The sequence below is a fragment of the Mobula birostris genome, chromosome 1 (assembly GCF_030028105.1).
Source record: "Mobula birostris isolate sMobBir1 chromosome 1, sMobBir1.hap1, whole genome shotgun sequence".
Lineage (NCBI taxonomy): Eukaryota > Metazoa > Chordata > Chondrichthyes > Myliobatiformes > Myliobatidae > Mobula > Mobula birostris.
This window is the reverse complement of record NC_092370.1, coordinates 124424592-124452015: the sequence shown is the minus strand read 5'-3', so window position 1 is coordinate 124452015 and position 27424 is coordinate 124424592. Positions and strand designations below refer to the sequence as shown.

The window sequence follows — 27424 nt, the reverse complement described above, 5'->3', positions numbered from 1 at the left end:
GGATAATAAATCAGCCCTAGTAAAATGACAGAACAGACTCAATGAGCCAAATCACCCAATTCCGCTCCTGTGATTGATGCTCTTATGATAGTATTGATAATGTGGCCTCACAAACATGTTGCATTTCTTTCCCTGAAGGACGTTAGTGAACCAGACAGGATTTTACAACAGACTAGTAGTTTTATAGACAGCATTTCTGAGATCAACATAAAAAAAATTCCAGCTTTAATTAATTAGTTGAATTTAAACTCCCCAGCTACTGTAATGGGATTTGAATTCACATCTCTGGATCAATGACTCAGCACTTTAAGCACTAGCCAAGTAACTTAATACACACTGCTCCTTTATCCAGAAATTCTATGGTAATAATGCAGCTTCCTTCCCATAGGTTCTGTCTACACTTCTTGCTGCCTCAGTAAAGCAGCCAGCATAATTGGAAACTCCACCCACTCTGACATTCACTCTTCCCTCCCCTCCCATCAGACAGAAGATACAAATGCTTGAAAGCACGTAGCACAAGACTCAAGAACAGCACCTATCCGGCTGTTATAATACTATTGTATGGATTTTTTATATGACAAGATGGACGCTTGACCTCACAATCTATCTCAACAGGGCCTCACACTTTATTGTCTGCCTGCACTGCACTTTCCCTGTAACTGTAACACTATATTTTGTATTCTGTTACTGCTACCTTGATGCACTGATGCAGTGAAATTATCTGTATGGATAGCATGCAAAACAAAGCTTTTTACTGACAATCATAAACCAAATGAATTTACCATCTTAATACCTATAATTTACAACAGTTGAGAGGCATTAGAACAAGCCCATCTTATTAAGAAAACTCACAGGTTTAAAGAACTCCTTGTCCGTCTTTGCTTCAGTCTCCCATAAATGATGTCCATCTGGGGAAGAAATAAAATAAAAATTATTATTTTTATTTGTGATGCTTTCTCCCTTTAGTTTTATACTCCCGGAGATGTTATGAACAGTGAAACTCCAGTTATCTGGCATCTGATTGGAAATCCTAATCGTTCAGTCCCCGGCTCGCTCACTGATCTGGCACTAGCAGTGTCAATGCACTTGACCAGAGGTCCACACTGAAGCTTAAGCTGAGGTTCAAACTGTGGCCAGGTTGGTGTTTGGAATACCAGGGGTCAGGTATGTGGTACCTTTGAGTCTGGGGCCAGGATCTGGAGCGCTTGCATATTTTCTGCTCCATTTCAATTCACTGAAAAATTCATTATACTACCATTTAACATTTAAAGAGTGACACGAATGTGTGTTTGGGTACCTTTGAATAGTCTAGAATATCTGCTAATCACTGATTAACAAACTCCAAAGAGTGCCACGTTATTGGGGTTTGAATAGAATCATATATATAGCATAGTTACAGGCCCTTCGGCTCATCATGCTGACCATGAACCATCCATGTACCGTGACTCTACATTTATCCCGTTTTTATTTATTGTCCCCATACTCTCATCAGCTCACCCCAGATTCCGCCCCCCCCCAACCCACACACTAGGGGACAGTCTGCACTTAGGCTGCCGGCCTGCACAGTTTTGGGATGTGGGAAGAAACTGAAGCAGCAGGGAAAAATCCACAGAGTCACAGGAAGGGTCTGCAAACTCCACATAGGCAGAAAGTGTCAGAGAGCAGGACTGAACTAGGTCACTGGAGCCCGACGAACTGTGTCACTGCGCTGCCTTTTACTATTGGTAAAATATTAAGAGAGAAGATTGTTAGTTTATTTTGTGGAATGTTTGTAGGATACAAGTATTATACACTGCTCATGTCAATTGCCAGCATGCACCTTAAATGTCCTGAATATAACTGGCTTTACTATATCATCTGCCTTCACCATCTCATGAAGACTTGATAGAATCCCATCCATTCACTTTCATAGCACCATTCGGACTTGAAATCTTCTTTACTTAAATGAGCTTTATTTGTGCAATTTCTGCTGATCATGCTGTACTATCCTTGCCAAACAAGAAAGGGGCATATAGTGACTTTTTTTCCTTTAATGTACTTATCAGCACATCATGAGTTATGCACCATTCAGAAATAAAATGGCTGGCTGTGCAGTAGTGGAATTGTTCTTGATTACTCTCCCAGGGCAATCGTTACTATTACCGCCAGATTACACACAACATTGTAACATGATATGTACAGCGACTATTGTTTATTTCTTCATTTGTAAAAATAAATAGATTAATTATTTTACTTCTGTTGAAGAATTGCAGCTTTGAGTTCCAGTTTTACAACTAGATAATTAAGCTCTTCTCGAGTGTAAGTGTTTGCAGATGAAGGCTTTCAAATGAGCCCATTAAACCAATAATGCAAATCCAGTCTATTCAAGTTGCGTACAATTAATTGTTTACATGAGACTTAAGTCCCTACCTGAGTCTGTAAGAAACCTGTAAATATAAAATGCATTTGGCACTTCTTCAGATTTCCCTCCTCTGCTGAAGGGGCACATTATCAAGTGTCCTCCTAGTGGGGACAGCACACAGGAAGTGTAGAAATGAAGTCCTCCACTCACTGTACCATCTGCCCTCTTGGTAGCACAACTGTCATTATTAGTGAGGTCTCTCTTGATACAGCAGCCGAGGTATAGCATCTGCCTAACTCCTGTAAAGGACTTGTGATGACTTAATCACAGCCCTACTAAGAACACAGAGACACCAACAAGACCTTGAAGCTTTGGTACTTGGATCATGCACAGCCCACATGTTGCTTGACAGTAGATACTCAGCAACCTAAGCAGTGGTGCCTATAAAGGCTGCTAAGCAACCAGATCACTGCAGAGACAGACACACAAAAAAGTCATGCAGACTCTCCTGTGCAAGAGCAAGTGTGTCTAGATCATATGCTCAAAAAATCTCTACATTTAACTACTAAACCTTGAGCAAATAGTACAGTCTCCTACTGGCACTTTTGATGCTCCACTCTGGCTCTCTAGCTACTGTGTTACACTGGGCATGCATTAATTGAGTGGTAGGTGGGGAACCTGTTCTATCAGAACAGGCAGCTGGAGTTCAGTACAACCAGAGCTCGTTAGAGTTGAACTGGCTAATTGCCAGTGCTAATCTTACTACTTTTAGGCAGCTTGCCATTTGTAAACGCGGGAAATCCGGCAAGATGGTCATGTCTTAAAGGCAGCCTGAAACTCTTTAAAGGAGAAGGGCAACTTGCAATACAGGTTTATACAAAATGAATGTGACATTTCTTGGGGGCCCATAAATATCCAAAGGAGCTTGTAAGGTACATTCACGGTGATAGGAAACAGGAAAGAGAGCTTCTTCATCTCTGATCAACAATGGTTTGCTTTTCAGATCTTGGGAACAAGTGAGAATAATGGATCTCAATATTTGCACAGCTATGCACCACCCTGTTTTAACCTCAGCACTGCTAAACTTTCTCTTCCTTTATCTCTCCCCACACATAACAAGACACTTCACTATGCCTCCATCTGAATATCACCCTTTCTCACCCAATTCCACCTATCACTTGTGTGACAAGAATACACATAGATTAAGATGTTAGCTGTCCTGTGCTGGCACCAGTGGGATCAGCAGTTGGTCTGCCACCTGTCTTCAGCAGAGAGAGAGATAAGGAAAACAATGGAGCAGCATTTGGAGATGTTAATGAAGGGACGGGAGAGAGTAACGGAAGGAGAGCTGTCAAGATCGGCTCTCCCTTTGAACCCTGAACTGTTTGAAATGGACAGGCGATACCCCAGCAGGGGGATAAAAAGGGACAGGTTCGCTAAGGCAAGACACACACAACACCCCGAGGTAACGAGACACTGGAAGCGGTGCGTCTCCCACAAGTCGGTGGGAAGTTTTGGACGGCTGGCGCGGGACAAGCCATAGACGCACAGGGTAGAAACGCACGATTGGCGGGAACCTGCTGTGTGTCCACCCTTGCCTGGGTGCCAGGTTCACCGCAGAGAAACCATCGTATCTGGAAACAGAGAGGTCACGGTCGGTTACCTCAGATGACATCACAAAGGACTCGCCCGAAAGCTGACTGCGAAGGTCTGTGTGGAAGCCGTTTGAATATTCATTCATTTTGCTCTCTCTCTCCTTCCCCCCACACTGTCCATCTCCCACAGCAGCGATTACTGCGAACTGAACTGAACTTTGCGTCACTTTGAAACTGGTCATTTACCCCTAGACAACGATAGAGCTTGATTGATCCTGTTATCTTAATTCTGTGTACATGTGTGTTTATCATTGCTGAACTGTTGCATTTATTATCCTTTTGATTAGAGTACTGTGTTGCTTGTTTCTTTAATAAAACTTTCTTAGTTCTAGTAATCCAGACTCCAACTGAGTGATCCATTTCTGCTGGTTTGGCAACCCAGTTACGGGGTACGTAACACTTGCCAACTCTTGTTCCACCACTTCCCTTCATCTTCCTATACCTTGTAATCTCCCTGCATTCTGCCATTGCTGTTCCATTGTACTATCTCAATGCACTGCTGTGAAATGATCTGCATGGATGGCATGCAAAAGAAAGATTTTTTTTATTGTACCTGGGTACGTGTGACAACAACAAACCAATGACCACTAAACAATTATGATATTTTAGTTTTGATCTGGACTCAAAATTTCAACTGTCCATTTCCCTCCATAGATGCTGCTTGACCCCCTGAGTTCCTCTGGTAAATTGTTTGTTGCTTCAGATTCCATCTGACCTTTTGACTCTTGTTCTGCCATTCATCAAGATCACACATGATCTTCCACCTCAGTTCCACTTTCCAGCAAAATCACCTTCCTTGATTCTCTCAATAACTAGAGATCTATTGATCACCACTTTGAATGTTTATAATCACAAAACCTTCATGGCTGATTGGGTTATGGAATAACGACACCTTATTCACCAAATGAACCCCTGACCCTAACTCCTCAGCAATGACAAGCTTCTCAGAATCAGAATCAGGTTTATTATCACCGGCATGTGGCATGAAATTTGTTAAAGGCTACATAGCCTTTGAGAATTTTTAAGTTTTAGTAAGGTCACCCCTCTTCCAAACTCAAGAGAATACAGGCCTAGTCTACACAATGTCCCCTCACACAGCAAACTCAACATCTTCAGAAGCAGTTGAGTAAATCTTTGTGGCACACTCTCTCTGCTAAATACATTGTCTTAGGTAAGGAGACCAGATATATACAACTGCTCTAGGTGGGGTCTCATCAACGTCCAACAGCGAATACATTTCCGTACTGTATTCAGTCCTCTCATGATAACACACCATTTGACTTCTCAATCTCTTGCATGATGGCTTTCAGTGATTTGTGGAAACAAACACCCCTGTCTCTTTGAATCTCAACACTACCTAATCTCCCACTATTTAAACAATACATTTTTCTTTCTGTTATGCGCTCTTCATTCCCCCTCCCCTTACACATCCCCCTAACATCTGTTCTCTTTCTAAATTAATTTAATTAATAAATTATTTATTTATATATTGCGGTAGCTCGCGGAATAGGCCCTTCCGGCACTTAGAGCTACGCTGCCCAGCGACCCCCATTTTAACCCCAGCCTAATCATGGGACAACTTACAAAGACCAATTAATCTAGGAACTGGTATGCCTTTGACTGTGGAGGAAACTTACGTGGTCACGGGGAGAACCTCCTTACTGGTAGTGGCAGGAACAGACCCCGGTTCACTGATACTGTAAATTGCTGTGCTAACCACTGTGCTGCCCTTCCACCCTCCTTATGTAGGACAACAACCTATAATGGGCAACCCCTTGTCCTCTCATCGTACTATAAGAATCACTCTCCACAAGTGCGACCAAAAATGAATTTCTAGCTTCTAAACCCTGTATTTAGTGGTTCTATCTAAACAATGGTACACTGTTCACTACTTCTTGCTCTACCATAGATTCATCTGATTGTGTTGTTTCTGCACTAATGTCTTGCTTTGCAGTATTTTTCTTTACGAGCTTGTATAATTTATGTTTCTGTATGTCGGCGGAATGTACGTGCCAGTGATGATGCTGCAAGAAAGTTTTTCTTTGTATCTGTGCCTCATTGTACTTGTGCATATAATAGACTTAACTTGTGCAGAACCACAAGTCCAGCAGCAGTTGAAATGGAGGGGACACGTACTGTATTCTTAACATTATTGGATGAAAGCATGCAAGGCCCAGCAACCATCTCATCTAATCAATCGCTGGGGCTTGGGTTGACAATAGGCCGCGTGCCCCTCCTTTCTGCACTCTAGCTTTGCACATGGCTCGGTTGTAATTTGGGTAGCTGCCTATTAACCAGGCAGTGGAGCAGAACCTCCTTTTGCCATCAATAGGGGAACTGAGATCAGCGAGACAACCTCTCAGGCTTTAAACAGACAATTTATTAACATTTTCAGGAAAGTAAATTACACCCACACCAGCTTCAGTAACCCTACAAAGGAGAATTGACGTCCTGGCAATTTAGCATCACAGTGTTCAGCAAAAACATATTCCATAGGGTTGAAAATACAGAATATCAACAGAATGTCACCCTACATAGGAAAGCTGGAAAGAGTGCAGAAGTGAGTTACAACAATGTTGCCAGACACCCAAGGGACTGGGTTACATAGACAAGTTGGAGAGATTTGGACTTCATTCCTTGGAACAAAGGAGACTGAGGTGTGATCTTAGAGATCTATAAAATTATGAGGGGTATAGATAGGGTAAATGCACAGAATCTTGTTTTCATGGTTGAGGACTCATGAACCAGTGGTCATTGGTTTAATGTGAGAGGGGAAAGAATTAACAGAAACTGAGGGGACAACTTCATCCCAAGAATGGTATGGATATTGTAGGATCGTCCAGAGGAAATGGTTAAGGTAGGTACATTAACAACATTTAAAAGTTATTTCCTCAGGTACATGGATAGGAAAGGTTTAGAAGGATGTGGATCAAATTCAGGAAAATGGGATTAGCATAGATGGGCATCTTGGTTGGCATGGACAAGTTGGGGTGAAGAGTCTGTTTCTATGCCATATGACTCTATAATGGTAATAGGCACCAGTTCAGGTAACAATTGTGGAGAGAAAGACCAGAGTGTCAGAGTCATCTGAAGTTTTGCTGACTGGAAATGTTAATTCTGCTCCTCCCTCCAGCCGCACAACCTGCTGAGAGTTTGGTAGTGAGGTCTAGATCTAGAATGTTGTGTTGGGTGTGGGATCAATGTACTTTGTAGATGAGGCTGGGATGAGTGGAAAGTAGGGGAGTGAGCAAAGCCAGGGATTATCATTGATGGGAGAAGTTAAGGGTCAGACTGAGAGACAGTAATGGGTGTAAAAGGCAGATATCCACATCACATAAATGGAGGGGAAGGGAGTTCAGGAATCAACTCAACATTTGGTGAGATGGGGAAATGAGCAATGGTTGGCCGCAGATCACAATTTGGGGAGGGGTCAGGAGTCAGGACCAGCAGTGAGAGGTGGGAGCAGGCTCAAGGGAGTCCCATCAATAATAGGTTTGGCCTTGGTGCACAATACATTACTGTTCCTGTAGGATTGACATGTGTCATCTATAGATCTCGCGTTGTGTATTCCAATAATTCTGATGGACTCTGCACATTGTCAGCAATCACTGTGCATGTCTGGACTCTTCCATGTGTTGGAGTGGAGGATTTATACTTCACAGAACTTGTATCATAGTCATGCTTTTTCAGTAAAGCTGAACTGTGCACAAACACATAATGCTCTACAATCCTACTATAAGCCTCAATGAATTATGGAAAATAAATGACATTGGTACGTTACTCAAAACGTACTTTGATCTAAATAAATTGGAAGTCAATTTGTAGGCTGTCCTTTGGGGTTGCTCATGACATATTTAGCAGTTGTAATTTTATAATGCACTCAATGGCTACTTTATTGTGTACACCTGTATACCTACATGTTAATACAACTATCTAATCAGCCAATCAGGTGACAGCAACTCAATGCATAAAGGAATGCAGATATGGTCAAGACGCTCAAATGTTGTTCAGACTAACCATCAGAATTAGAAGAAAAGTGATTAAGTGACTTTGACCGTAAATGTTTGTTGGCGCCAGACAAGGTGATTTGAGAATCTCAGAAACTGCTGATCTTCTGGGATTTTCACGCACAACAGTCTCTGTTATCACAGAGAACGGTGTGAAGAACAACAAAAAAGCAATCCAGTGTGCAGCTGTTCTGTGGGTGAAAACACCTTGTTAATGAGAGAGGTCAAAGAAGAGTGGCCAGACTGAATCAAGCTAACAGGAAGGCGACGGTAACTCAAATAACCACGTTACAACAGTGGTGTGCAGAAAAGCGTCTCTGAATGCATAACATGTCAAACTTTGAAGTGGATTGGTTACAGCAGCAGAAGACCACAAACATGTACTCAATGGCTACTTTATTAGGTAGGGGAGGTACCTAATAACGTGGTCACTGTATACTTGCCTTTTGTTTATTGCTGTCATCTATTTTGTTGTGGCATCATCATATCAGTGTAAGCAAACTTGTAGTGCAAGCAGAACACTCTCTTTTCTCATTCAGAGTGTGACTATTTTTTATATTTAATCTATGTACTATTAAATGTAGATTTACAGTAAAGCTGATGGGTTTATCAACGCATATTTTATCATTGGATGCAGATAAAAGTAGGTATAATTTTATTGTGAACATGCATTGAGTATGCAATCATGATAAGCTGTTATATAATTAGGAAATAAAGTGCACAGTGATATCTCCGTTGTATATCCCACAACTATAAAAATAGCGCAACAAAAACTGCTACAATTCAAACTTCATCCTCAGATTTTAGAGTTTATTAAATTCACAGTGTACTAATCAAATTCTCAAGTGCATTCCAGTTCTATGATCAGCTTCATGACAAACACAGCTATCTCCAAAGGCTCTGTTTCGTTTCTTTCTGCTTTTCCCCAGATGGCTTCCAAATGATCTATTCTATACTGCAACTGCATAATAAGGGGCGTTGGTAGAGCTCTGTTCCTGCAAACTGTGTGCAATCCTTATCTCCATGTTGTCTATTTTCCCAGAAATTGCATGGAACCCTCCCCCACCCCAGCTGCTCACGTGTCCTCCCACATCACAATGTGGTTGGCTAATTGCTCACTGTAATACTTGCACTTTGTGCATAGGTAAGTGAAAGAATATGGGGAGAGTTGGTAAGGAATATGAGGTGAATAGGTTGCAGAGACAATTAGTAGGGAATTGGATTGTTTTGTGATCTGGCTTAAAAAGGTCAAAATGACCCCTTCTATGTGGTAAGGGTACATGGCATATGGTTCAGGGGCCCAGAAGATGTCAGTCTTGCAAATAACACTTAGGCCCCAAGAATTAATTTTACTTAAAAAAAAATCTGAGTGTCTGTCTGCCCATATTTTATGAGATTTGGCTTTAGATCATCACTTTGGCATATACCAGAGAATAGTATAAATGATTATTAAAAATAAATCTGAATCTGATTCCATTTACTCAGCACCCTGAAATAACAAAAATTCTTGACTTGTGCGTACTCAAATACAGGGAATAAAGGACAATGTCAGTGTTCAGTTTCTGAGCCTGGTTCAGAGGACAGCTTGAACATTGTAAATCGGTTTCAAAATAGCACCAAAAGATCTGATGAAAATATTGAGAATAACGTCACTCTTTTCACCTATTTAATAGTCCCATTTATTACGAACCGATGCAAAGCAACATATTGGAATTGCACACAAAATTTAGAAGGTATTCAAATACCGGCACTAGTTTCAAATAAAACCACTGTCAAGTTTTGGTTTTAAATCAAATTTCTTCATTATTCATTTGATTTGGCCATAAGAACAAATATGAAGAAGTTTGTTTGTAAATTAAATGAAGAATTAAAGGTATTTTCCATTGCTTTGTTGGCAGCTTTGAAAGTGAGTGGAAAATATCTACACATTTCTGGCTGTGAAATGCAGAACTTTTTTTCAACCATACCATTGACTTAAGAGTATTACTCTACAAAACAAAATAGCACTGGTTCTTGTTCCATGATGCATATTTCATGGGTGAATTCATCTCAAACCCTATGATGTAGTCTGGTTAAAAAGAGCAGACTGTATGGATGGCAAAAGCTTTATTTTTTTTTTAAAGAAAATGAGTAGTAAAGGAAGTTCTTGTGTATCAAGTATACTCAGGGGAACTCTCCCTACGTCAAACCCTGACCAAGTTCACAATCAGGTCTAAACAGCACCAAGTTAAATGAAAGAGTGGAGACTGCCCAGAAAGAAAATTTAACGTTATCATTGGAAGACTGTCCTTTATAAAAACAGGAATGATAATATTTCTTTCAACTTCAATGTAAGATTTAAAGTCATTAGTAGAAAGATTAGAGGACAGAATTCTTCTCCACACAGAAGTTGGTGGGGGTCTAGAAACCCCTGCCATAAAGGTGGTAGAGTCAGGAATTCTGGATTAACCTGGAGGTGTACTGGAAGGGTAACGACCTGTAGGCTGCAGACCCCAAGGTGGGATTAAGCTGGCATTTTTTTTTGACGGAATGGGTAAATGGTCTTGTGCGTCATAAATATTTCAGGATTCCATGACTCAATGTTGCTGGCAGACCTGTGCAGAGATGATCTATGGGACAATGGAGAAGTCAGAAACCAGTGCACAACAAAAACAACAATTCACAAGAGCTAGCAAGCTATTTTCTGCTACCATTTTTGATATTTTCTGTCCAGGGAGATTAAGGCCAAGACTAGCCCACAAGCATATGGAGAGGATGCTTAGCTTCGCTGCGCATTTCCTGTACCAGAACAGTAGACACAGCTGCCTGGAATGGAAATAGCTATCCAAATTGTCAAGCCATTTCCCCTCCATAGCACCTTCCAACTCATGGTGAAACATGTGCGAATTTTTTTCAAAGTTAAAGGTCACACAGAAAACATGAGCCTACTGATTAATTGCAAAAGGTCTTGGCCCACAAGGCTAATGTTCCTTTCTTGTTTTTTGAATTGAGAGAGCAACAATCAGATTGGGGTCTGGGTGAATCCTAGAGTGAAAGGTAGCAGAGTTATAGTGTGGTATACTATGTGAGGTGTGTGCTAGGGATTCACACAGTCTCTGACATCGAAACGCCTTCTCCCTATGAGTTTCTCCTCGTCTTCTTGAGCATTTGGTCCAGGATGTCATTGTAAGTAGAGGGCATGACACAGAAACACAACTGACACTTTTTAAGAGGTAAGAGAGGCTCCGTTTCCCTCATAACATCAACCCAAGTCAACCACATTGTTAACTTATGTAACAGTGAGGAAGTTCCAGACCTTGCCCACTGGGAATTCTGCCAGCTGAGGCTTCACTAAATCAGGTGCCGGGATATCAAAAATCAGAGAGCAACAGCAGCAAGGGAAAGGAGTACTTTGCAACATTTTGGTTTAACATACAGTATTTCACTGCCTTTAAGGATTTAAAACTCTTTTTGCTATTGTTTCCACAGAGTGGTGGGTGCATCGAACTCGCTTCCAGGAATGGTGGTGGAGGCAGATGTGATAGAGGTGTTTAACAAGTATTTAGATTGGCACATGAATGTGCAGAGAATGGAGGGATATGGACCTTATTTAAGTAAATGAGATTAGTTTAATTAGATATTTAATTATTAGCTTAACTAGCTTGGCACAACATCATAAATCAAAGGGCTTGTTCCTTTGCTGACTGTTCCATGCTTTTGAGAACTGTATATTAAAATTCCATTAACCTAGCGTGGTTGGGACTTTGGTGGTGTTAGAATTGAAGATTTCAACAATACAGTACTGGTCATTCCTCCAATTAATTACCCAGTATATTTAAATTCTTTTTGTTTTTGCTGTTACACAGTGTTATCAGTAATTTCCAGCAAACCCAATAAGTTTAAAGGGATTCTGGGAACTGGATCCTCGGTGTGTTAAAGGAAGCACGGAAACCACAACTCTGATGTATTAGAGGGAGCTCAGAAACTTGGGCTCCAGTGTATTAAAGGGAGCAAAGGAAGGGCATGAAGTTGATGTTCTGTATATCTACCAAAACCAATAAGAAGCTAGGGCTACTGCATTTATGAGTTAGTGAACGTTGCTGCCTTAGTTAATGGCAACAATCATCTCTGATATAGAAAATTAATTTTAGGTATGGCACCATGCCTACAGATTTGAACTAAAATGAATGAAAAGTATTGTAAATTCAAATGTTGACCTTTTGCTCTCTCTCTCTCTCTTAATTGCAGCTTCCTCTCACTGTATTTCACTTTCTATACATGATTTCCCATGGAATTAAACAGAGTAATTTACATTTCTAGTGTGTGGTTTAGTAAGAATTCTTCAATCTCATTGGCAGGAAAGCTGTGTCATTGCTTCCCCTGCAAGCACATCCCGTAGAGGGCACTTTGCTAAAAAAAATATATCTTTAGTGACAGAATGTTGCTGTTAAACGGTAAGTAAGAACTTGTATATTGGCAGGTGCCATTCCGTCAATACTTACCGCTAGTTTACTAAGGAAGATCTATATGATACTAATACCCAGAGTACTTTGCAAGCCTCACAAATAGGTGATGAAAGTCACCTTAGTATATTAAAATCTAACTATTGTATTTGTAATAAAAAGTAATCTTGTTGCCTTCTGCAGAATGGTGCTCAATGTAGCACTCTGATTCATTAAGAATTAATGAACCAGCACAAATCCAAAAACACCATAAACCGATACAAAAGGAAAAGAGTGAATTTTAATCTCAGATCATGCTCAGTCCACTGATCCACAACTTGCAACTTGAAGCAGAAGCTGAAGAAGAATGCAAAAAAGCTACAATGCAGGAGTATTAGGTTATAGCTATTAATTACAGAAGAAAACTAAACATAGTTTCAATGGTTTAACATCAATTAAGCAACAATGAGGAGCAGTTATGCATCATTGGAAGTTCCCGAGGAGGACTTGGCTTATGCATTAGAGTGGAAAAGACAAATCATTAGAAGTCAGTAGCACTTCATTTTCACAGGAGTAAAAGTTGTTATGCATCAGACAGAAGAGGCAGACAATTCCTCACATTATGTCTGGAGAGCAATGAGGAAAGTCTCAACACCCACGCACTGGGATATCCTCCAAGAGGGAAGCCTTAGACAATTGCATTAGGCTCTCTGAGTAAACATGTTTTGCAGGTTTACATTGTTGAATTAAAAAAAAGGAGAGCTGTGGAAAATAAAAATGCAGTGGGAAGGGGAGCAAAGAGTGGAAAATTATCCCAAAGGAAAGAGGTTAATTTTCAATATATGACTGCATTAGGGTCTTACTAACACACAAGGCACCTCTTAAATGAAAATACATCTTTTGTATGCGCACTAAGAAAAATAATTATGTTGGTCTTTTGTGGAATGAAGCATAACACTGCACTCTGATTCACTAAAGATCAATGAAAGAACAGAAATCAATAGAAAGATATAACTGTACAAAAGGAAAATAGTGTATTTTGATATCATGTCACTCTCGACCCATTGGCAAACAATTGTCAGAGTAGTGGCAGGGATTTATATTATTTACTTCATAAGAGAAGTAGGCTGGCTATTATAAAGTTACCTGCTTGGTAACTTTATCATTGCCAGCCTACTTCTTTTGTGTGAGAGGTGTTACATTGAGTTATAGAGAAGGGTTGAAATTACTCAAAATTTGTAAAAGAAAATTTTAGGAGTAAAGAACAACAATAGTTGGACATCTCATGTGTATCTTTCATCTGAAGAATTATACTGTAACTGTAATTTTAAGGAACATTTTGGAGTAAACCTAGGTGTTGTCAACTTGAGAAAATGACACTCTAGGAGATGAACAATCATTTCCAACTGCTCCACCCACAGGTTCACAGCACAACTCACCAACCGTGCCAATCCTCAGAGACTCTGTCCTCTGAAGCTGACGAATAAGCAAACAGATATCTTATTACCTCATTTGATGGTTGCCTAATATTCAACAATGCCATAATTAATAAACAAAAAAGACAAAAAAGAATGAAACAGACAATCAACCTGAACTGTACACGCTTTATGTTTATTGTAGTAACTTAACCACTTCAGAGTTCGCTTGCAAAATAAATCCTTCCCTTTCTTGTTTTAAATCCCATTACTGTATTACATTTCTCCAGAGATGCTCACAGTAAACCCTGCAGATTAATATTCAATTTCAGGAGAGTTTTTAAAAAATCTTGATTATTCCCATACTTGCAATAATTCTGCTGCTATCATGTTATTGTGTTGGGAATTAGCATCTATTGTTCAGTCTCGTTGTCTGTGCCGACAGACCTGTCATCATCTGGATGTGCCTTGCTAGGAAAACATCTGTTCCAAAGCACCTAATTTTCAGTGGATTAAATATCCAGACTTAATGAGAGAAAGGCCAGAGAGTGATTTCATGCATGCGCCTATCTCATATTTTGACCTTACTGAAGCATTTACCAGGAGCCCTAACTGCTGTTGCCTCAACATTTATTGGCATCTGTCCAATCAATCCAGACTGAAAAATTACCTTCCTTAGGGAACTACCCCTTGCTCTGAGTCATTTGTAGATGAAAAAACAACCTCCCATTCCCCTGCAACCCACACACACACACACACACACACACACACACACACACTCTTAATATTAACTGGATTTTATCACAAAAATAACTCAATGCAAAGAATGCCTAGACATAATGTCACATAATGTCAAACTCCCCTAAGAAGCTACCAAGTGGTTATGTACAGTGAACCACGGACCCACAAATATTACCTGACTATTTTGTTCTCTTTTTGTATCATTTATTTTTAAATACTGTATTATAGTAAGTTTTATATACTGCACTGTACTGCTGCTGCAAAATGACAAATTTCATGACATATGTCAGCGATAGTAAACCTGATTCTGATTCTGATGTTCACTTGATGGCTCCCAGTTCAACAGGTTTCCACAGGCAGCTGTGGAATTTATAGATTGTGCCAGCATCAGGGAAACCCTCCAAAATTATAACCTTAAAAGAAGGATCCTCCCATGCAGGTCAAGCTTATGACTCATAAATTCTAACACTGCCACTGTTAGGGAATAGTTATTTGAAAGATAGCCATAAAATATGAACTTTCTTCACAAAATACGCTTGGAGACCTCAGCCAAACAAAAGAAAAATGTCTTTGCTATGAGAAACTTTTTTCCTGGTTCAAACTCAATCACTATTGTAATCAGAACTAAGGAGTTCAAGCCAGGATAAGATTAACCCCTAACAGAACTCAATTATATTAAACGTTCTCTCTGACAGTCTTGTTATCTGCTCATGGTTAGCTGCTTTGTAAACGATAAGGCTACATATGGAACTCGGGAGGGATTTAAGTAGATTATGGGCGATGCGTTTTTAATTTTTGTGAACCGTTCATTTGCAAGGTGTCTTTTGAAAGAATCTTCCAGCAGGATTTAAGATAAAGAACTTTGCAGTACTGTTCTATGATGGCGTTTGCCAGGTGGAGTTGCACAATCACACAGTCTCTATCAATCATCAAAGAAAGCACATTTGGCTAGCTTCCAGAATGATAGAAAAAAAAACTATCCTTGCTAGAGAGAAAAAGGAACAAACTAAATAGACTGGCTTTGAGACAAAATTACCGCTAGCTGACATTACTAGAAAAAAGCGTTTTATTGCGCACGAAAAGAGCATTAATTTTGGTGTCACTTTTGGCTCAGCAATTAGTGCTCCCACAAGAAGTCATGGGTTCGACTTTATTCTCGGAGAATTCACAGGAGAGCATTTTCTTGGCTGACACGGCAGCATAGCACTGAAAATGTCCCACTGGAGATACTGTCTTTAGGTGTGGCATTAAATGAAGATACTCGCTTCTAGATTCTTTGATCCCATAGCACTGTTGGATAGGAGAGGATTTCCCCTGTCATCTAGACCTATATTTATCCATCCACCCAACAGTACTAAATCAACTGACTAAGACAATCATTTCACTGCACTTTGATGAAACATCCTCCACACTGAATGATATAACAATAACTACATCTCAAAGGTATTTCTTTAACTATGAAGTAACTGCAATGCCTTAGAGTTATGAAAGATGATATATAAATCATTTTAATATGTCTATGCATGGTAAGAATTATGCAAAATAAAATTTCCAAAGCCAGCCCTTCACATATATGGAAAATCAGTATAAATTGGGACTCATGATCAAGGCACATTCTTTTCAGGTAAAAATATTTGCCTAAAGAGAGCAAGGATCAATATTCAAACAAATGTACAAAAGCAATACAATAAAAATTGCCTTGTGTTTTATTCACTTATTTATTTTGTGAAACAATGCGGAGAAGGCCCTTTGAGCCACACCATCTGATTAACCCTATAAATACAGAAACCTACAAACCCAGAACAGATACTTAAGCTAGATGCCAATCAAATTCAAACAGCAGCTGCGCAAATAGAAATTCCTGGTCATTTCTGTCCAAGTGCTTTGGTCCTTAATCAGTTGCATAAAACCTGAGATCATGATTAGATCTTACAGCCTTTGCAGTATTTGTACTTAGTTCATATAACCTGGGGAGTCAAGTAAATGGTGCTCTGAGCAATAAATTTGTATCTAACTTAAACACTTGATGCCCTTGGATTGGTAATTTCAAACACATAATATGGTAACGTAGGCACAATATACACTAATTCTGGTCAGCACTAATTAACATGACTGAGCTGCAGAAGTGTTCTACTCCCAGTTGCTAACTGTTCAGCATTACTAACCCAAGGATGAAATATGCCCTATGACATAAACATTTTCTTGTGTCCAATCTAGCAAAAAGTAAAGCTTTAAGAGAAGAAATTGCTTAGTCAAAATATAAAAAAACTACTACAGTTAAGAACACTTAAGCATTAATATGTTAAATAAACTATGAAAGCAGCGAGAACAGAATTAGCTCAAATTTCAAGCAAAAGAATAGCATATATAAGGTCAGGAGATGTCAGGCTTCTTCCAACTTACCTGCTGCTTTTTCCACAAAAATGACCTTTGACTCTGCAAGAAAGTTGTGGCCATTTAAAATCATCATCTTTCCACCAGTCACAGGAAACCTGTCAATGCTTTGCTTTTCAATCAGTGGCAACTCCTGGGCAGACCTTTGGGCTGAAAGTAAAAAGACACATGAAGCACAGGGCAAAGAATTTCAAGAAGGGCATTGTATGCTGTGGAATGTTAGTTATTTTTTAATTTGTTAATTTTTGACATTCATCACCCATTTCTTATTGCCCTGGAGAAGGTGGTGGTGCGTTTTCATCTTGAACTATTGCAGTTCTTCTCTGGGAGTTCCAGGGCTTAGACCCAGTGACAGTTAAGGACCAGTGATATATTTCAGAATGATGTGTAACTTGGGGGAGAATGAAGTAACAACTCCATGCATGTCCTGCTCTGTGTGACTTGGTGGTAGAGATTATGGGATTGGAAGATGCTATTAGAATAGTCTGAACAACTAATCGCGGTGAACTTTATCAAAGACGTACACTGCAGCCATCGTGGAGTAATAGTGGAAGTTAATGGAACACAGTCATTGATGGGACATCATTACAGTTAGCATATATTTCTTAATTTTTTGATGTTTCTTGACATGAACTACTTAGACTGCATACTATGTTATCATTCTATAGCTAATTCACAACTTGAAAAGAAAAAATTAAAAACCCAGCAATATAAATCACAATATGTTCCATTTAGAGTTCACAAGAAAATGGATATAGAGATAACACCCTGGCCTTTGTGAAAATTCTTAGTAAGTGTTTTTAAATATCCCTTAAATTTTAAAATCACTGAATAGTTATTTGAGAGTTCCAAGACCGTACACATCAAAACTATTTTAGGTTGGGCATTTATAAATCTTTTGTAATAGCCCCTCAAGACAACTAAGCAGAATTGACTTGAATCAAATGATTAAAAATCTTTCTTCTATAACTGAAAGTTTTCCTGGCAGAAATGCTCACCATCAGGAGTCTGCTGCTTTAGTTTGAGACTGCCCAAAATCAAAAACAGAAGCACAGAGATATTCAACGTTTTATTAATTAGCATCTAATCCGTTCCAAGATTTGATTCATTGAATTGATACTGGATAGAAATTCTACATTGGTCTCTTGCCATCATTCTATTGAGAGTCTGCAAAAATCTCAGCACAGCTCAAATAATTCTTATATACTTAGGTTCACGTATACCCATATGACCATCAACGGATTTGATTTCTAGATGTGATACTTCATTACTATACAAAAGTCACTCCTATGGCGTTGGTGGGTAGAATTTAGGTTGTTCAAGGATTTGTTTGAATTGGTTTAAGTAGAATCCCCTGCTTTGTGTAAAATGACGTGCTGTTTAAGAACAGTAGGGAGACAGCATTGATTAGAGATGTAGTTAACATTACTAGTGGCTTTGCCAGCATTGCGCGCAGTGGGTGGAGTGAGGTGTTGCCTGGTGGAGGCAAAAACAAGAGTGTAAAATATCACAGGGTCAATGGTAGCAGATGTTAAAGCATTATACTGACTGCATGGGGAGCTGACTAAAATTGGAATCAATGGATGGTAATAGTCAATATCATGACCACCCACAAAGCACTTGTGATTGGATCCAGTTAACCTCATTATGCACTTCTAAACACTGCAGTTCTACTCTGTTTTTGGCAAAATCAAGTACATCAGACTTAGAATCACACTAATCTATTGTATAAACTTACACCACCCACCTATTGTGTTCCTTCAAGGTACTGAGACTAATCTCAAATAGTCTCCGGTTCTATGGGTTATGGCGCAGAAAGAGCTCAATGAAAATTATTTTTAAATGAGATGGCTTCTGCCTCAACAGGATGTTCAGTCCATGAGTTCCAAGCTCCAAACACTTATAGAGTCATACAACATAGAACAAGTCCTTTGGCCCAACTCGGTCTATGCTGTCTGTGTTGCCCAGTGAGCTACTGCCATCTGCTTGATTCTCAAAGTTCAAAGTAAATTTAGTCTCACTTCAGTCCTGAAGAAGGGTCTCGGCCCAAAAGGTTGACCATTTACTCTGTTCCATGGATGTTGCCTGACCTGTTAAATTCTCCAGAATTTTGTGTGTGCTGCTCTGGATTTCCAGCATCTGCAGACTTTCTTGTGATTATAATAACAATAAATAAGCAATAAATTTTGAGAATAGTTTATCGTGTTTATAAAAATAATAATAATAAATAAGCAACTCTTTGAGATGAAGAGTCCTTGGAAGTGAGTCTATAAGTTGTGGGAACAGTTCAGTGTTGAGGTGAGGGTAGTTGAGTGAAATTATCCCCTTTGGTTCTGGTTGAGGGGTAAGAACAGCTCCTGATGTTGTGGGTCCTGAGGCTCTGTACCTTTTTCCTGATAGCAGCAGTGAGAAGGGAGTATGGCCTGGATGGTGGGAGTCATTGATGATGAGTGTGGCTTTTCTGCAACAGCTCTCCATGTAGATGCGCTCAATGGTGCATAAACCTCTAAACATCCCGTATCAATGTACTTATCTAGTTGAAATGCATGCTTTCATGAATTACACGATCTATACAATGTCCTCCTCATCACTCCTCTAATTCTTCTATAAATAACCTCTTGTTCCTGAGGGAAAATAAGTCCTTCCTATTCTCCCTAGCAAGGCTTTCCATACTTTGCTATGCCTCTGATGACCTCAACACCCAGGTAAATGCTTCATCATTACATTTTTCGGATAAGTAAAACTGTTTGCAGAAGACAAACTAATCCGAGAGCAGAAAAGCTGCAGATGCCAGAATTTTGAAATTCAAAGAAAAAAATGCTGGAAGTGCTCAATAGGGCAGCCAGCTTCTTTGGAGAAAGAAGCAAGAGAAAATGATTCAGTTCACTGAACTTTTATCAGAAATGAAAAAGCAAGAAAAATGTTTGAAGTGGCAGGGAGTGGTGGAGCAGGAAGTAGGGAGAACAGAGAATGAAGGAAATGAGCATTAGTTGTCTGACACACAGCTTAGTTTTTCCACTACTCTATTTTCTGGAGTGGCATTGAATCACACACTTCAGTTGCTTCTTTTTTTTAATTTACGAGATACAGGTATCACCCTCCTGGGCCTGTATTTATTGTCCCTGCCCCAAGAAGCTGGTGGTGAGCTGTCATCTTTAACATTTGTAGTCTGTGTGACAGGTTGTTCGCTCCCATGCTTTTCCAGTATTGAGATCCAGTGACGAAGAAGGAAATGAAATACAGTTCCAAGACAGAATCACAAGCTTTAGCTTCTCACACCAATCTGATTTCACACACTCCAACTGATGTAGAATAGATTACTTTAACAGAGCTACAGTGGGACATATTTTTCAATCTTTTTAGATAATCCTAGCCCTCCAAATAAGGTGAGATAATTGACTTTAGAAGAGTTACAATGGGATGGCTTTTTGCATTCTTTTATAATTACACCCTTCCAACTAAGATTGGATAAGTGCCGTTAGTGGAATTATGATGGGTTACCTTTTACTTTTCTTTTCACTCCTGAATTTTTTTGTTCAACAGAGTATGCTACAGATTACACACAGCTGTACTGGGGGACACAGGCAAGTAATCCAGAATCACCTACTCTCTACCTCGGATGGGTGGAGTATCCAATTTAGTGTTCCACATGGCTCGTAAGGAACAATATCCAAACAACTGTCATACCTCTGTCTGAACAGCCTTGATTTTAAATAAAAACTTAGGAGCTACATTGTTTTTGAATGAATATCTTGTCCATATGAATAAATCTATTCCTATCAAAGTTCAAAGTAAACTTATTATCAAAATACATAGTATATGTCACTATATACAACCCTGAACAGACAACCAATCTGCAAAGGAAAACAAACTATACAAATATGAAAGTGAAAAGAATTGTAATACTTAACTAAGTAATAAATATCAAGAGCATGAGATGAAGAGTCCATGAAAGTGAGTCCATTGATTGTGGGAACAGTTGAATGAAGTTACCCCTCTGGTTCGGGAGCCTGATGATTGAGGGGTAATAACTGTTCTCGAACCTGGTGGTGTGAGTCCTAAGGCTGCTGTACGTTCTTTCTGATGGCAGCAGGTAGAAGAGAGCATGGCCTGGGTGGTGGAGGCCCTTGATCATGGATGCTGCTTTTCCCCGGCAGTGCTTTGTGTAGGTGTGCTCAGTGGTGGGGAGGATTTTACTCATAATGGACTGGGTCGTATCCACTACTTTTTGTAGGATTTTCCATTCAGTAACTTTTGAAAATATAGACATCCAATTACTGTCATTAATATCATCTTAGAGACTATGGCAGATAAAAGCACCATAGTGGTTTTGTTGGTACATGGATTCTGACAAGATGACTCTCACTTGGCCATCTGGAGGAAGTGGCAAGGTTGTAATTCTCACTCCAGGCAATGAAACAGTAAGTAATAAAAACATGCAGGTGTTTTAATCCCTTCTCTGCCATTAACATGAAAACAAATAACACACAGCTATCAAACAAACTGTACAATAAATTTCGGTTGTTGGGACAGACTACCTCATACTCTGTGGAGTTTTTCTGAATTTCATTCCCGCCATTATGAGGTAGAATTGTGCAAAGTCCTAAGCTCTTGAGTGGCAGAGAAGCCAGGCAAAGCATAAAAATGGGAGCAGTAACACTTTCGTTCTTTCTTTGACTGAATGATAATGAGCGTGTGTCTGTGAACTGATGTTTGACTGTCTGCTACAGTTTATGCGAGTGCATGTGTGCACATATGTGCAAGTGTGTATGTTTCTGTTTCTTATTAGCTTTCTCATGATCCATCTCATGAATCTCATTCATGTAACATTTTGTTAGATGACTCCATTGTGAGGTAAGCATGAGTCTCATTCCCTCGCTGCAAAGGCACGCTCAGAAAGCGGACAAAGCGAGCAGGCAGTGGTAATGCATTCAGAATCTGTTCGTGAGTCATCGACATGGGCCTTCACTGGGTGCGTCAGTTTCATGCTGCAGCCTTCCTTCTTCTGGAACATGGGTCAGGGAAGAGCTGGTGCAGTTCCCACAGCATGTCACAGGACTATCACACACGCACGGAGAAATAAATCATCCATCATTAAGGACCCCCACCATCCAGGACATGTCTCTTCTCAATATTACCACCAGGGAGCTGGTAAAGGAGCTGAAGATGCACACACAGTGTTTTAGGAACAGCTCCTTTCCCTCTGCTGTCATATTTCTAAACAACCAATGAACACTACCTCATTATACCTCTTTTGCACTATTATTTGCTTTTTTATTGTATCTTCTAGCAACTCTAACATCTTGCACTACTGCTACAGAACAACAAATTTTATGCCATATGTCAGTGATAATGCATTTCACTCTGAAACAAATCTACATGCACACACGCACACATTGGAAATACTTACACAAGCACACAGGGAAACAGTCTTACAACCTTGTGTACAAGTACACACACACACACACACACACACCCCTACACTTCAAATTAAGACAGATCAAAGTATATAACAGACAATAGACAATAGGTGCAGAAGTAGACTATTCGGCCCTTCAAGCCTGCACCGCCATTCTGAGATCATGGCTGATCATCTACTATCAATACTTGGTTCCTGCCTTGTCCCCATAACCCTTGATTCCCCTATCCATAAGATACCTATCTAGCTCCTTCTTGAAAGTAGCCAGAGAATTGGCCTCCACTGTCTTCTGAGGCAGCGCGTTCCACACCTCCACAACTCTCTGGGAGAAGAAGTTTCTCCTCAACTCTGTCCTAAATGACCTACCCCTTATTCTTAAACCATGCCCTCTGGTACTGGACTCTCCCAGCATCTGGAACATATTTCCTGCCTCTATCTGTCCAATCCTTTAATAATCTTATATGTCTCAATCAGATCCCCCCTCAATCTCCTTAATTCCAGCGTGTACAAGCCCAGTCTCTCTAACCTCTCTGCGTAAGACAGTCCAGACATCCCAGGAATTAAGCTAGTGAATCTACGCTGCACCTCCTCCACAGCCAGGATGTCCTTCCTTAACCCTGGAGACCAAAACTGCACACAATACTCCAGGTGTGGTCTCACCAGGGCCCTATACAAATGCAAAAGGATTTCCTTGCTCTTGTACTCAATTCCCTTTGTAATAAAGGCCAACATTCCATTAGCCTTCTTCACTACCTGCTGCACTTGCTCATTCACCTTCAGAGACTGATGAACAAGTACTCCTAGATCTCTTTGTATTTCACCCTTACCTAATTCCACACCGTTCAGATAATAATCTGCCTTCCTGTTCTTGCTCCCAAAGTGAATAACCTCACACTTATTCACATTAAACACCATCTGCCAAGTTTCTGCCCACTCACCCAGCCTATCCAAGTCACCTTGAATTCTCCTAACATTCTCATCACGTCACACTGCCACCCAGCTTAGTATCATCAGCAAACTTGCTGATGTTATTCACAATGCCTTCCTCTAAATCATTGACGTAAATCGTAAACAGCTGTGGTCCCAATACTGAGCCCTGTGGCACCCCACTAGTCACCACCTGCCATTCCGAGAAACACCCATTCACTGCTACCCTTTGCTTTCTATTTGCCAACCAGTTTTCTATCCATGTCAATATCCTCCCCCCAATGCCATGAGCTCTGATTTTACCCACCAATCTCCTATGTGGTACCTTATCAAATGCCTTCTGAAAGTCAAGGTACACCACATCCACTGGATCTCCCATGTCTATCTTCCTGGTTACATCCTCGAAAAACTCCAATAGATTAGTCAAGCATGATTTGCCCTTGGTAAATCCATGCTGGCTTGGCCCAATCCTATCACTGTTATCAAGATATGCCGCTATTTCATCTTTAATAATGGCTCTAGCATCTTCCTCACTACTGATGTTAGGCTAACAGGGCCATAGTTCTCTGTTTTCTCCCTCCCTCCTTTCTTAAAAAGTGGGATAACATTAGCCATTCGCCAATCCTCAGGAACTGATCCTGAATCTAAGGAATATTGGAAAATGATCATCAATGCATCCGCAATTTCCAGAGCCACCTCCTTTAGTACCCTAGGATGCAGACCATCTGGACCTGGGGATTCGTTAGCCTTCAGTCCCATCAGTCTACTCATCACCGTTTCCTTCCTAATGTCAATCTGTTTCAGTTCCTCTGTTACCCTATGTCCTTGGCCCATCCATACATCTGGGAGATTGCTTGTGTCTTCTCTAGTGAAGACAGATCCAAAGTACTTATTAAATTCGTCTGCCATTTCTCTGTTTCCCATAACAATTTCTCCCAATTCATTCTTCAAGGGCCCAACCATTGTTCTTAACTATCTTCCTTCTCTTCACATACCTAAAAAAATTTTTGCTATCCTCCTTTATATCCCTAGCTAGCTTGCGTTCATACCTCATTTTTTCTCCCCGTATAGCCTTTTTAGTTAAGTTCTGTTGCTCCTTAAAAATTTCCCAATCATCCGGCTTCCCACTCACCTTAGCTCTGTTATACTTCTTTTTTAATGCTATGCTATCTCTGACTTCCTTTGTCAACCACTGTGGCCATTTTCCCCCCTTTGAATCCTTCCTTCTCCGGGGGATGAACTGATTTTGCACCTTGTGCATTATTCCCAAGAATACATACCAACATAGAATATAATTTAATTAAACCTTACATCGATCCCACAACATGAGCAAGTAAAACTCTGCGTTATGATTCTGTCGCAATGTACAGACATGTGAATTTAAAAGTCTAATGGCTTGTAGAAAGAAGCTGTCCTGTAGCCTGATGGTCCTGGCTTTAACGCTATGGTACCGTTTACCAGATGTAAGCAGCCGAAACAGTTTATGGTTGGGGTGCCTGGTGTCCCCAATGATCTTCCAGACTTTCTTTCTGCACCTGCTGCTATAAATGTCCTCAATGGAGGGAAGTTCACATCCATAGATGTGCTGGGCTGTCTGTATCACTCTCTGAAGTGCCCAGTGATCGGGGTTGGTGCAGTTCCCATACCAGATGGTGTTACAGCCAGTCAGTGTGCTCTTAGTGGTGCCCCTATAGAAAGTCTTGAGGATTTGGGGGCCCATACTGAACTTCTTCAGTCACCTGAGGCAGAAGAGATGCTGTTGTGCTTTTTTTGCCACAAAGCCAGTATGTACAGTCCGGGTGAGATCTTCGGTGATGTGTATACTGAGGAACTTGAAACTACTCGCCCTCTCAACTGCAGACCCATTGACGTTGATCGGGCCGAGCTTGCCTCCATTCCTCCTGTAATCCACAATCAGCTCTTTTGTTTTTCGGACATTGAGAGTGAGGTTGTTATCCTGGGTCAAGGTGTCAACCTCTCCTCTGTAGGCTGTCTCATCACCACTAGAAATAAGGCCAATCAAAGCCACGTCATCTACGAATTTGATCAGCAAATTGGATCTGTCTGTGGCAGCACACAGTCGTGGGTGTACAGGGAGTAGAGGAGGGGACTCAGGACACAACCCTGGGGGGTAACTGTGTTGAGGGTCAGAGCGGCACAGGTGAGGGAGCCCATCCTTAATATCTGTCAGCGATCCAATTAAAAAGTCTAGGATCCACTTGCAAAAGGCAGGGTGCAGGCTGAGGTCTCTGAGCTTCCTGTCAAGTCTGGAGGGAATTATGGTGTTGAATGCTGAACTGTAGTCAAGGAACAGCATTCTAACGTATGCATCCCTCTTCTCCAGGTAAGTGAGGACGGTGTGTAGTGCATTGGCTAAAGCGTCATTGGTAGACCAGTTCCGTCAGTAGCGTGTTGTAGGGGGAGCGGTGTGGTTGGTAGCATGCTGCAGATGTAGTCTTCAACCAGCCTCTCAAATCATTTGCTTACAATTGAGATCAGTGCGACAGGGCACCAATCATCCAGGCACGCTACCTTGGTTTTCTTAGGTACAAGGACAATGATGGACGATTTGAAACAGGAGGGCACCACACACTGGGAGAGGGAGAGATTAAAAGTGTCCATAAGCACAACAGCCAGCTGTTCAGCACACACTTTGAGGATGCACCATACTGGGCATTGTTGGCATCCGAACGTCTCGAGGACAATGGGTGATGATCATCATTATCACAAACCTGGGCGGAAGGTCTGAAAGGTATGAGATGCCCAGTCATTGAGATCCCCTCTCGGCCTCACCAGTGTAGTCCAAAGGAAAGCTTATGAAGCAATACATTTGGCACCAGCACGGCCTTAGGGGCTCCACTCCAGATTTGCCTTTCTCTCTCCCGAGGCTGCCCACGAGAGAGTGGGGCTATTTATCCATGGCTGGGGATCTGGTTCATGAGGACCAGGGTGTGTCCACACACCAGTGGGCCTGTGTACTATGTGTGCACGGGCCAGACATCCTCCCTGTCTTCTGTAGTTCAGCCCGAGTGTGAAAGGAGTTCAATTTCCATGTGCTGGCAGCAAGGAGGCACTACATCAGACTTGCTGTTGGAGAGTCTGTGTACTGGCAGGGAGAGACTTACACATTCAGCTCCCCATTTCACAAGACTGCTAACCAGCAGTGGAAGCTTAAAAGGGAGAGCAGTAAGCACTACCCACTACACTACCACACTAGACGCATCACAACAACCAACATACTAAAGCATACATATATATGAATGTTCATATAAATATATTTTGCACATAATTACATGCATAAACTGGCATGCAGAATCACATGCATGCACACACATTTGTGTACAAATTTGTACTCTAACACCAGAAATAAACAGATGTAGAACATTTTTCCCTCTGACTGAATTGGATTGCCTGAATCCCTAGAAAAATGGCCATTCACTTAACTTGCTGGGAAGTTCTGCTGACTTCTGATGGCAGGTCATTGACATGAACTGTTCACCCTTTTTATCCCTCCATAGATGCTGCTGAGGTTTCATAATACTCTCTCTGTTTCTGCTGCGCTTTCACCCAAAATTGATGATGGTTGACTGGAGAACCCCTGTGGAGTTTCCAGATATTAATATTTCATTAGGCAAGACCATAAAATGTATCATACTTACAGCATTCAATGGGATTGGATGAAACCTGCAGAGAGATCGTTCTACCATTGGGTTGTGGAATGTGCACACGAAAGACCAGCCGTACTCTTGTATTCTTCCTTCCAATGTCAGTCTCACCTTTCCTCAGTTCAATGTCAGAATTTCGAAGCTTCAATATCCCAGCACAATCAATGCTGTTGGAGAGAGGAAACAGTTGGTGTTAGGATAACAAATACTTCCAAACTGATATTTTTCCACCAAGAACATATAAGAGGGAACAGGAACTATTTTTCTCTTGATTGCAACATTCAAATAGTGTGTGAGGGGTTTTAAATGCACACAGGGAAATACTCGTGTTTGCACACAAGCACATACAAACACGTGCACATACACATGCAACTTTATCAATGCATTCAATTGCAATGTTCAATAATTTAAGTGTTATCTTAAATCCAGAAGAAAAGGG

General features: G+C 40.7%; 1 protein-coding gene across 3 annotated transcripts in view; it reads right to left on the bottom strand.

Moving 5' to 3' along the window:
- The window catches only part of nfatc1 (nuclear factor of activated T cells 1), a 293798-nt gene that overhangs the window by 159221 nt on the left and 107153 nt on the right, over window positions 1-27424 (bottom strand). For all 3 annotated transcript variants that reach the window (XM_072261650.1, XM_072261642.1, XM_072261659.1), the window contains exons 5-7: window positions 26980-27152; window positions 16984-17124; window positions 853-908 (exon numbers count right to left, since the gene is read on the bottom strand). In XM_072261650.1, coding sequence (XP_072117751.1) covers window positions 853-908; window positions 16984-17124; window positions 26980-27152 — 370 coding nt within the window. The remainder of the gene's footprint in view (window positions 1-852; window positions 909-16983; window positions 17125-26979; window positions 27153-27424) is intronic.